The 13,317-nt window shown below is 36.7% G+C and overlaps 1 protein-coding gene across 1 annotated transcript; it reads left to right on the forward strand.

Moving 5' to 3' along the window:
• Positions 1–9,522: 9,522 nt before the first annotated feature.
• On the forward strand, positions 9,523–13,086 carry LOC129304243 (growth-regulating factor 6-like). Its single transcript, XM_054943942.1, has 4 exons — positions 9,523–10,043; positions 11,162–11,371; positions 11,517–11,883; positions 12,122–13,086. Exons 1-4 carry the CDS (start codon positions 9,869–9,871, stop codon positions 12,912–12,914), a joined length of 1,545 nt encoding a protein of 514 aa, XP_054799917.1. The 5' UTR covers positions 9,523–9,868; the 3' UTR covers positions 12,915–13,086.
• The last annotated feature ends 231 nt before the right edge of the window (positions 13,087–13,317 follow it).

Here is a 13,317-nt window from a genome sequence, read left to right on the forward strand (position 1 = left end):
TTGTTTTAAGAATAGTTACTAGCTTAACATATTTCAACTAAAGAAAAATAACGATGATTTAATGTTGTGCCAGGTTTGTCTGTTATTATTATTCTTATAGTCCAAAGATCACTTATAATTGCCATCACCGTGTTATGTCTCGCGTATATTTGATTTTAAGTTGTACATTTGTAGCTGTGATTGATATAATTCAGTAATTATTGTGATTTATGTATTTGTATTGTTTTGTTTTAAAACTTAATAAGTTATGCGATTTAATATTTTAATTAATGAATGTTATTTTCTATGCCTTTTTTCCCACATTGTCCTCTTTATTAGGATGGCAAGACGTGACACGAGACAAAAATTTAGTCTCAATAATTTTTCACTGCGAGACATGGGACAAGAGTGTCCCAATCCCATCTAGTGAATACCCTAACCTTCATATTAGACACACGTGTTGGATGCGTGGTTTGTAAGAAGTCATGCACTATTTGTAATGACCATAAGTTTGTGAATTTTGTCCCTTGAATTTCAATTTTATTAATGTATGGCATACAAGAATATATAGGAGTAACGTTTAGCTTCAAACAAAAACTAAAGAAGGTAAATATTATTGTTTGAACTAAAGTCAAAGCACTAAGCCCAATTACAATGATTCCCTAAAGCCCAAGCCAACAAAGGAGTATTAGCCTAATTAGTGGTCTAGCCTTACATGAGTAAATAGGACAATGTGTTTTGAGAAAATGATTGAAGAGTTACACCCACTTCGCCTAGTCTCTAAGATTCTTAACATACTCATGCCTATCACACCACATGGTGAAGTACCCGTCAAGAATTTGAAGGCATGAATAGTTACTTACTCTTAATGGCCATCGAATCTAAATTTGAAAACAAGCGTGCTGTTCCTATTTACTATGAATAGGCAATGAGTACGTGGCTCAAACACAATAACACTTTGCCAAATTTACAATGAACCTGCCTCATGCAAATAGCTACTTGACCTTGTGCCATCTTTTACTTTGCCCAACTTGACTTATCTTTCTTATGCAAACTTGACCCCTTAGGCCAGTTTTGTAAACTCATCTGTTTCTTATATTTACTAAGCACCCTATTATACCATTTTTTAAAGTAATGCTATCGAGCTTCCTGCTCAATTTCAATGCATTCGTTACCATTCTTATAAGTTACTTGACTGTAAAAAAAAAATTGATAACGGATCTTAGAATCTATTAAATTTGGTAATCGTAGCTTGCTCTTTTAAAGATTCAATCCTCTATTATTCCTAGCATGTGCATACCTAAAGGTTCGTGATGCTTTAACCCCTTAATTGAAAATCAGGTGAGGGATTATAAATGATGGATGGATTTAATAAAAAGAAAAAAAGAGAAGAGAAGACGAATGGATACAAAGGCCAACTCGTGTGAAAACAGCAACATGGACAAACATGAATTCTGCCATCTTCCATTCTTTTGCACATAAAAAAAATTTTTATGAAAAAAAGTACCGCCATCAGCGAAATCCCTTGCCCCCCAATGCTTCTTCCACGTAGGGGTGTTCAACTTGAACCCATCCCGATTGGCCTGATTTCATTCTGATCATATCGAGACAAGTCTTGTCCCAACTTGAAAATAATTGGTGCGGGACTTTATGGGACAAGATAAGAAAGGGGTTCAGATGAGACACGGGATTACCATTGAGATGTTCCGTCCCATCTCGAATATTATACATATTATTTTTTATTTTATATATATTAATTATATTAATATAATTTATACTTATATTAGTTATATCAATTATAATTTTAATACTTGTAATTCTTATTTAAAACTAAAGTTTTTTTATATTGATAATTTTAATGATATAGAGTAAACATGGCAATATCTTTCTTTATAATATATTAATTATATTAATATAATTTATTCTTATATCTATATGTTTAATAACTTTTATTTATAACATATTTCTTACTTTATTTTTAAAAGAGTAATTAACTTAGTACATTTTCACTGAAGTAGAAGAACAATGATTTAATATTATACTTGACTTGCTTGTTGTTGCTATTCTTATAGCAAAAAGATCACTTGTATTTGCTATTATAATGTATAGTTGTGATTAATATAATTCAATAGTTGATTTTAAATTATTGTGATTTATGTACTTGCATTGTTTTGATTTTAAACTTAATAAATTATATGATTTAAAATTTAATGAACGTTATTATTTAGATATTTATTCAATGTTTTTTTATTTATCGGGATGGTAGGATGTCCTGATCCCATCCCGATTCCTAACGGGACGGGATGACTTTTGAGATAGGATGGGATCTGAAATTAAAATTCAGTTTCCATCTTTTTTTCGGGATGAGATATGTGATGGGGGTGTCCCGATCCCGTTCCATGAACACTCCTACTGCCACACCAATATATGACATGCATTTCAAAATAATCAAGATATTATCTGTCAAGTTATAAATTAAACTTTGCTCCCATGTAAGCATGCGAATAATAAGCCGATGGTAAGTACCGTGGAAAATAAAATATTAAGAAACATCACCACAGAAAAAATAAATTTTCCTTAAGATGATATTAACCTGGTTCTTTCCATGCATGTAAAATTCAAATATTTTTAACAGAGAGATTTGAAAGACGGGGAAAGAAATAAATTTTATAAAATTATAATTATCATTAAAACTCATTTCTATAAACCTTATTGTAGTGAAAGAAAAAAACGAAGCTACCTTTTTAAAAAAACATTTAGACGAAACAATAATGATCTAACATTTGAACCGTGCAGTGAGATATGCCAGCCCAAATATCTAAGTTTGTTTAACAAGTGTGTTTGGATTTCAATTGAGAAAAATTGATCATGAAAAAAATTAATTATTAAATATGATGTGTCGGGATAAATTTTTAAAAATTGGTTATCATAAAGTTGATGATGTTTGAATAATTTTTTGATAATTAATTTTGAATGAATAATTGTACTTTTTAAAGCAACAAGCTAAAATTGTTTAGAATTAATTTTTTAAAACGAAACAAATTAGTTTATCCCATATGGAGTTTTAAAAACTACATGAAGTTTGAAAAAATGGGCTGGTTGAGAAAAATTTTTCAAAAGCATGATTTTAAACCTAAAATTAATCATAGAACAGTATCCAAACAGGCCCAACTATGTTCAAAATTGGTGAAGGAACATAACTCTGATCGAGCTTGCTTAATTTATCATGCACTAGCAGAAACCATTGACCACATCTTCAAGAATTGCAACTTAGCTGCCACTGTCTGGAAAAAGACAGTTCCTCTTGGTATGCATGCTGATTTCTATGATAAAAGTATTTATGTATATACTTCCTCTTGATATGGATGCTGATTTCTATGATAAAGGCATTGATGTACGATTAGTTTATATACTGTATAGCTCCCATGTTGGCACTTCCTACAACCTCTTGGTGAGCATGCTGGAAACTACGGGAAGCTAGGAGTCATCAAATTTTTGCTGGTGAAACTTTCGCTCCTGAAAGTATCGTTAGACAAGCTAGAGTTACTCTGGACCATACTATCACAACCTTTTCCGTGCTTAATTTGCTGATGTAACTTAGTGTTTTCTTCTATTTGTATACTTCTCTGAACTTTGCTCTCTATACAGTCGACTGACTGTCAATGAATTTCCCCGTACTCTAAAAAAAAAATTCGTTACAAATTTGCTGTTGTTCATATAAGTATAATAAGATAAAAAAATGCCCTGCATCAAGCATTATTTATAACCTGTGAATACAATGTTCCCCTAAATTTTATGCTCTGTGTAATGGTCTATGATATAATGCGAGCGCAAATGTGGTGCGTGCGTGTGTGTACGTAGCATATATATAGATGTAGGTGTTACAGAAATAGGTCACATATAAATTAAATGTTAAAAGTATTTTGTTTCATGTTGATGACATGTTGAAATATATCAAAGTTTGAAATGTAAAGATGCTGAAAATTAATGTTTATATTGAATTCATGAGGACTATATCTCTTATTAATGATCTCTTGATTTAAAATTATTGAATCTCAAAAATTATTAAAAATATTAAAAATTTCATTATATAAAATTGGGAGGTCACTCTGAAACATATTCATAAAAAAAAATACTATATTAATCTTTTAATTCATAAAATTTTTAACAAATATTTTAATATTATTTTATTTGATGATGTTTTAATAAGTTTTAAAATTATTGTATCTTTTTATATGATTTGATCTTATTTTATTTGTACAGTGTTTTTACTGTGATGTTATATTAAAAAAATATATATATCAAAGTTCAAAGGGGGAGTTCTTGAAAGGGGTCCGGGGGCTATAAAGGTCGGGGGCGTTAGGATGTACGAAGGGTGACGAGAGTAAGACAGGAAAATGGGCCCCACGTTTGAAGCTGTCGGCAAAGGGGAAGCGGGCGCTCCCTCTCGCTCTTCAGTCTTCAACCCTCCTCCATCCCCTCCATTATTTTCCTTCCCCTCCATTATTCTTTCCAAAATCTTATCTCCCCAAAATATCTCCTCTTTTATTTATTTCTTTTTTTTTTCATAATTCCATTTTTGTATTTGTATTTTCATTTTTCAGGTTAGAGATTGAGGAGAAGGGCCAGTGAGCCGCACCCATCGGTGGGGGACCCGCCTGGAACATCATGTCCACACCCGCTCTTGACGCGTCAACATCACGCGGGACCCAACCTTCTCTTCTGGACAAAATCAGCTCTCCGGCCCTGCTCCCTCCTCTCCATTATTTTCCCCTTCTTTTTCAATGCATGTGAATTATTTAACCGGCAATTCTAAATTATACTTGTTTTCATATTGAAACGTGACGTAATTAAGTTATCAAGTGGAGATAGAGGTGATGGACAGCTGCTCTCCGCTGTTGTCACACCATAACTATTATCGCCTTGTGCCCTTATACCCTTCTCTGTTATCTTCTCTCTTTTCTTCGCTGCTTTTAGCACCTCTTCATTCACTCCTCTTTCGTGTGCGCTCTAAATTTTTCTTTTTTGTTCGTACTCAATTTTAGCACGGTCAAAGCATAAAACTATTTCTGTGACCAGACAAAAAAGAAAAAAAAAACATAAATCTATTTTTCTCAACAAACATAAAACCTCTCCATTACGGCCCCGTTTCGTCACGATTAAAAATTAAAAAAAAAACTCAATTAAAGTTTGGTTGTCCAGTGAAGCAATGGAAAAGCGCGTCCCAACGACGTTTCAATCGTATCGTGAATTGTCACACCCCCACGGGCTTTGGACGGCGTTTGTTTTTTGGCGGGGGGTGTTATAAAAAAAAAAAGATGGGGGGGGGAGAGAGAGATAAATAGTAATAATAATAAATAAAATAAAGGAAGAAGGAGAAGAGAAAATGATGATAAATAATAATGAGGCTTAGCTGGATGAATGATACTCGGGGTTGTCTCCCTCATTGAATTAAATGTTGACAAGGATGGGTGCATCGCCCCGCTTTTCTCTTCCTTCCTTCTTTGAAACACTGTTCCAAATTTATCCAATTCAACCTCCTCTCGATTCGATCGTATCCCATGATTGTTATATAACGGAGCAGAATAGGCATTAGTATTAATTAACCACTTCCGTATGTATATGTATTATGGAGCACGGAATCAATCAACGCGTGTCTTTATATGCCCGGGAAGTCTCTCGTGGTTAAATGTTTTCACGAGATCTAAAAATGCATGAAAGGAAGAAGGAATTTTTTTTTTTTTTGACCAACGAAAGGAAGATGGAATTTCAAGTAAGGATTTGGTGGCATATTCAGGAGGGAGGGAGGGAGCTTTACATGGATAACCAAAAAAAAAACTATTTTTTTCAGTTTTATTTATAAATTATTTTTCTCAATCTAATTAATATCAATAAAATAAAAGTATAATCAATAAAATAAGTGAAATATTAAAAATAACCTTGAAATTAAAAGTGAAAAGTAAACAAATTATATGATAATAATTTTTTCTATATCTTTGTGTTTTACCTTTTAAAGATAGTATGTTGATTTCAATTCCTCATAAAGTGGACAAATTGTGCTCCTAAAAAGTGCTTCATGTACAGGATCCGAATATGTTTGAGAGATTGACTATATCGCACGGATGCCTCATGCGAGGGCATCGTCCCAGCGGGGTGTAGCCGAGTGGCGTGACAGTGTGGTGTAAAACCCCATCCCCGGGAGACAGGCAAAAGCAGAAAGCCCCACCTTCCTTCAGTGCAGCTTCTCTAATATGGAGCCTATCATGTTCCCTCATTTTTCTGCTCTATATAATAAATAATACCAAATTCTCCTGTTTCTCTCCGGTATAAAATCAACATTTAAAATAAGATAGTAATTATAATAATTAAAATATATATAAAAGCGACGACGCAGGAGGAGGACTCGATAGAGGAGATCAACTGACACACGAGGATGGTCTCTGAAGAAGCGGCATACGGGTCAGAATCTGACTCCCAACATTCCCCTCTATAACCATGTCGTGCTCTGTTTCCGCACTTTACTACGCCCACGATTCAAAAAATACGAGAGCATGCATGCATCTTTCTTTACTCTAGTCGCCATTTAAACCGGGATAGAATACTCGTCTGTGCTTCGCGGGTACCTTGTGATTCCACTCAATTTTCGACGGCCCCTCCTTATTAATGGTCCCCGATCTTCCATAGATTTTAATATGAATCAATGCTACTCCCATTCCTGGACCACCTTGCCTCTCCCTGGTCAACTCTCAAACATTTGCCCTTTTAAAGCAACGTAGGTGCACGGTAGGCCGCAATAAACGAACCCCCCCCCCCTAATTTTTAACCTTGTCCAGGTTTCCATGGTGGTGGCATGTGTGTGTGTGTGTGGTGTCCGGATTTTCGCGCTAGGATTGCTGTCTCTCTGCGCGCGCGCCGAGGTATGAATGCAAAGGATATTGCGCACATATGCAGTTTAAATTCCAGAAGAAAGCGAACAACAACGCGACGTTTCCCTTCAAACACTTCACACATTAACTTCCTTATCCTTTTCTGATGATACCCAAGCCTCTTGATTAATGAATACTCCCCCCGATCCTTCATTGATAGCATTGGCCACATTCCAGCAAAATTTTGTGATCTGGAGTACAAGTCATTTTAAAATATACCCTCTGCACTCCTTTTTTCAGTTATGTTTTGATCTGTGATATTGACACTTAAAAGTAAAAGTTAATAGTAAAAAATATTAAACAAATTTAAGTATCTAGTTGACTTTTAATTCAATACAAGTTAACTTTACATATGTGTAACTTTATTATTTATTTTTTAAAGGCATGATGTTTGGGCTGAAATATAAAATGTTACTCAAATAGATCATAGTATTAGTTGGGCTGAACAATTGAAGTATCAGGCCTAATATAAACAAAAAGGAGCTGGCTTCAATGTTTAATAAAGACCATAATAAATAAACATGCCGAAATCCGTTAGTTTCTAACATTAGATCGTTGGCATGAAAGACAAAATGTCAAGTAATACCAAAATTTACGGACCTCGCGTCCAAGTATTTCGGTGAAACGGGCTGATTATTAAAATGAAGAATATGGAATAAAGATCATGCCATGAGTTTCGCGAGATCTCTGATTTTTTGGCAAAACATGCTAGGTCTTAAGGAAGAGACTGCACTATTCTGGCACTATAAATAGAAAAAGAAGATACAAAAAAACTAGTTAACATTTAATCAAAAACTCACATTTTACACCTTTTAGTTCTTTAATTTATTAGCTAATCTTTCAGTTTAGACTTGTAGTTTTTTTCACATTTCAAAAAAATCAAACAATTATTTTATCAAAGCTTTATATTTTTTTTACATTTGAGTAAGCTGTGGTAAGAGAGTTTGAAACTTTTTTATTATCAATTGAGACTCAATATTTTTGATAGGTTTGATATTTATTATTTACCCATGAACACATGAATACTATTTTCTAAATTTTATCACAATGTTAAAAATTTGTTAGCGCAAGCTAAGTTTGAGGGAAAATTATAAAATATAATACTATATAAGCAAAACTAATTTAGTTTTCCAACAAAACTAGCTTTCTCACTTGCTTCTAGCCAACGAAGGCGCGGCTCGAGAGGAGGAGAGGGTCAAGAATGTCGCTGATTTCGTCACCATCACGGTTTTTGTTTGACCAGTTGACTCATCTTAGGCCGTCTAATTTTGGCTTGATGCTGTCATGGTCTTACCTACTAACAATGATATGTGGAGATCCTAGGGCCAGAGTGTCTTTATGCCGTTGGTTTTCCAAACACCGAAAAAGCGAGTGTGGCTTCTCACCATGCAAAAGTTCCGCACTAACTTGTATTTGAAGAAATAAATGAAGAAAAGTGAAATTTAGTGTCCTCCGATATTCAGTAAACTCTACTGCTTTCTTTTTTGTACAAGCGTGGGAATGTGGGAGAGTATCCCTTTGCCCTCAAGTCAAGCCCATTTCTCCGCGACAAGAACCACCCTCGCTCACAACCCCATTAGCTAACGAGGAACCATGCACTTTTTGTTATTGTTGTAAAGAAGAAGAAGAAGAAGTTGATACAAGTTATTTGGTTTTTTAACTTAATCCTTTTATTTTATAGATAAAAAAATATTTATATGACATTTAACTTTATGCAAAAAATAATAAAAACAGTGGAGATAAATGTAAAGAATATATTAAAGGGACAATCACATTGAAAGACCCTCTAAGAAAATTATTCATAAATAAAGACTGATAATAAGTCTCATGCAATAAAAAAATAATTTATAGTTTATTTTAATAATAATTTATTTTGTATTAATTTTCATCTCTGAATAATTTATTTGAGAATCCTTAAACGTGATGCTCACTGTTTCAAAATGGGTAGGGTGGAGCAGGGAAGAGAGTAAGAAAAAGATTGAGAAGGGGCAAGAGAGTCACGTGGCAGTGCATATTTGTTCATGCGGCCCATCACCAGTTCGGCCTTTTAAATTTAAGAAGAGTGAGACGATAAGTCTCTTGTGCTGAGACTGAAACCACTAGCGGACTTTGCAAGCCAATATTAAAAAGTTAACTTTAAACCATCCTCACTCTCCTCTTTCAGCATCGTAATCTCCTTTCTTTTTTTTTTTTTTTAAAATTAATTTGGACGAATCTTTCACTATCCCCGTCTAAATCCTATAAAAAGTAAAAACACAATATTCTCGTAAATTTCTGTGGTCAACTATTGGAGATTAAAATTCCCCCCGCAGTAAGAGAGAGAAGGAGGGGGGGAATGCGAGCGACCCGAGCCTCCTAAAATGACATCCATGTCCTTCTCAGCCAGCTCAAGTTTCCATAATAGCCCTCTCATGCTATCCGTGGCGTAGACCATAGCCCAAAACAAAAACAAAAACAAAAAGATACTATGAATTACTACTAAATTATACTGTTATTTCTCTCTCCAGTTTTTCCTATTAAAAATTAAATATCTTTTCTTGCTGCCGCTCTCTCTCCCCCCGCCCCTCCCCCAATTATTTTATCTTTCCAAAGACATCAAGTCTTGAAAAAACAAAACCAGCCCGGTTTCCAGTTTCAGCTGAGCTTTAAGGGGCTAGAAAAATCTGGTATTCACACAAAGATGCGCCTGTCTTCTCCAACGGGACAAATGCTCCACAATCGCTTCCTCTCGAGCTTGAGCTTCATGCTCGCCTAGCTGCTGCCACGCAGATCTTTAAATGGCTCGGTGGCTACCCTTCTTCGCACACTTCCGGCTTTACTTATCCAGCTTTGAATCCTGAGTCACAAGCAGAAGCACGATCGTACGGATCTGAGATCCAAATCCTCAGAGATCTGCCGCAACTGAAGATAATCGACGAGTTCTAATTCTCCCGAATGCTTACCTTCTCACAGGATCCTTTCCGATGCTGCTTCACCAGAGAAACTCTTTGCTGAGATCTAATACCTCACCTCTTTCCGATTCTCAAATGCTCACTTTCTCTTCTCCCAAATCCGAGTCTCAGTTAACGGACAAGGCCTCCCCGAATGCCGCATTGCCCTTTTCTTATCACCAACTAGCTGGTTACACCAGGAATACAGGTATATACTCCATCCTCGTACCGCTTCCTATTTCAGCTTTTTTTTTTTTTAACATTCTGAGGAAGGAGGGAATGTAGTCATGCACTTTTTTCTTGAAACAAATATTCAAAAGCGATGTCTATTCGTTTCTGATTTGTGGACTAACGGGAAATCTTGACTACGAATGGGGGTTATAGTTGTTTTGCCTTTTCAGTTTTTCTTTTTTCCCTCCGGAAAAAAGAATATCTGCGTTTTGCGAGACACAGTATGGGTTGTTATGGGTCTTTACGTTCGATTCTACAGTAGCTTGGACGGTCTTTTCATGAAAATGGAAGAGAGGCCCGTGTTTTGAGTCTTGTCAGGATTAAAGTAAACAACGAGAAAATTCGTCTTGTCAAGATTAAAATCACCGTTCTCGTCTTAGGGGGATGGATTTTGGATTCGGATCCCTTAATTAATGGACTTATCTGTTAAAATATAAGCCGTCAGAAGATTGACAAAAAGTTTGATGTCGAGGGTACCAAATCAGAAGAAAAGTATACAGAGGCAGGATAGAGCTATAGGAGGAGCTAGAAAAGCTCCAAATTTTGATTGGCCCTGTATTCTTTTTTCCCCCGCCTACCCTGTAATCTTTATTTTCCTTTCCGTCACCTTCCCCGCACACACGCACAGTTGACTGTTATTTTCTTCAATTAAAGCTCGATATGCCCCTATCATTGTAGTCCCCTCATATATTGCACATCAGATGTATTACTACTGTCCTCTGTCATACCTCCTCTCTTTCGCTTTTTTCCCCCACCCCTCCTTTCCTTACAAACTATTTTATTCTTTTAAATTATACAACCATGCAGTTTGTTGTCAGAAAAAATATATAGAAATTTGGTCGAAGTAAAAGGGCGAAGAAAAGCAAAATTATATTCTCTTAAGCATTACATCATTTTTAAGTTAAAAATGCGATATGTTATTATCTCCATATTATTTATTTTAAAAAGTTATTACAAAAAATCTTAATACACTGTTCATGATTTGAGCGCCGTGGTTAAAAAGATAAGGGCGCTTATAAATTGCTACAAAATTTGGCTTTGTATACGTTTCCATTTCTGGCAACGTTGGAGCTTTATCTTGTGGATTATCACCAGGTTACGGTTCTGGAGGCATGCACGGGGTTTTAACAACCAGAGGGCCATTTACTCCGTCCCAGTGGATGGAGCTGGAACACCAGGCCTTGATCTACAAGTATATAACTGCAAATATGGCCGTACCTTCTGATCTCCTCATCCCTATCAGAAAAGCTCTCGATTCTGCTGGCTTCAGTAACTTTTCCAACGGATTTCTGAGATCCAATACACGTAAGTTTCTCTTCTTAAATTACATACAAAAATGCTCAGGCCTTTCCATTTACTTGATAGGCATACATACAACAAAAACAGAGCAAGAGAGCCAGGATTGATTGGCCCAGAAGTGTATGGTGCCTAATACTTGTTTTTTATGCAGTGGGATGGGGAGGTTTCCATCTGGGATTCTCGAGCAACACTGATCCTGAACCGGGAAGGTGTAGGAGAACAGATGGGAAGAAATGGCGGTGCTCCAGAGATGCCGTTGTGGACCAGAAGTATTGTGAGCGCCACATGAACAGAGGCCGCCATCGTTCAAGAAAGCCTGTGGAAGGCCAATCAGGCCATGCCGTCTCTGGCGCCACCACTACCAATAATTCCTCAAAGCTCATCCCTAATGCTTCATCCTCTGCCTCAGTGGTGGTGCCAGGCAACTCCGCGTCCAATACCCTTTCCTTTGCCCATCATCAATCCAAGAATTTGCAGACTCTTTCATCTCATACTTCTGCTCCAACCAACATCGACAGGTTAGCAAAGTGAAGCGCCCTTTCCCTCCTTTACTCCTTGCATCTGTTTATTCTTCTTGTGGTTAGCTGTTACTTTGGTTTAGGGCAGCACACATTCAAAGAACCTAAGATGGTCTCGTGAGTGCCAAACTTTTGTACTGGAGAGGATGCAGCAATGCAGGAAGTGTGCTTGTTTATTAGTATGAGCTAGGTCCTGTTTACTAATGGTGTCTTTTTCTGGAAAACACTCTAATTGCAGAATGTTTATGAACGGCAAGGAGAATTCTAGTGAAAGAGCGCAGGACGGTTCTGCTCTTCCAATGCTGCCTCCCACCCTTGATTTGAAGCCCAAGGAAAACCCTTTTATGATACAAAAGGAGCAAATCCCGTACGAAGAATCGTCAAGGAATGAGTTTGGGCTTGTCACTTCTGATTCCCTACTTAACCCTTCTCATAAAAGCTTTGGTTCTTCACAAAACCCCTCTTACAGAGACACAGAGTCACAACAATCCCTTCGGCATTTCATGGATGACTGGCCCAAGCTTGACATGCAATCAGATAGGACCCAGCTTTCGATATCTATCCCCATGGCCTCCTCAAATTTCATGTCATCCACTTCCTCTCCCACCAATGAAAAAGTCACATTGTCACCTCTTCGACTATCAAGGGAGCTAGATCCAATTCAAATGGGTTTGGGGGTGGGAATTGGTCTGAACGAATCAAGCAATAGGCAGGCAAATTGGATTCCAATTGCTTGGGAAAGTTCTATGGGAGGTCCTCTTGGTGAAGTTCTTCATCTTAGTAACAATACAAGTGATTGCTCCAAGAACTCATCTGCTCTTAACCTCATGACAGATGGGTGGGATAAGAGTTCTTCAATAGGTTCATCTCCTACGGGGGTTTTGCATAAGACAGCGTTTGGATCTGTTTCCAATAGCAACTCAGGGAGCAGTCCACAGGCTGAGAATAATAAAGGACTCGAAGGGGCCAGCTTGTGCAATGACCTGCTTGGTTCCACCCTCGGCAATTCCTCCTCTTTGCCCAACCTGTAACTCTATCCTTCCCACAAACAAGCCCTTCTGGCTGCCATGAAGGAGAGGGATTTTTATCTATTCTGGCTTGATTATCACTTTAAATTTCCCTTAAAATTGTGTAAACCCTGAATTTGCAGAATCTGGTTTTACCAGATCGGGCTTATAGTTTGGATATTTATGTTTTGCTTGACTTTCTTTTCTTTATTTTTCCTCCCAAAGGAACTCATTCTGGTTCTTGTGCGTCCGTTCTGCTAATGCTTGTATTAAACAGTAGCGATGTTGGTTGGTTTGTGAAGTGGACGGACGAGGTCCAGGTCAAGTGGAGACTCTGATTGCGTGACGTGTCAGTTACTGTTCATCAGAGATTTCGAATTCATTGGACATTGTCCAGAATAGGACATCAAGTGTTCTGGTTACATAG

Source organism: Prosopis cineraria, unplaced genomic scaffold (assembly GCF_029017545.1).
Source record: "Prosopis cineraria cultivar Desert tree isolate PC_DT_omini unplaced genomic scaffold, ASM2901754v1 PC2, whole genome shotgun sequence".
Classification (NCBI taxonomy): domain Eukaryota; kingdom Viridiplantae; phylum Streptophyta; class Magnoliopsida; order Fabales; family Fabaceae; genus Prosopis; species Prosopis cineraria.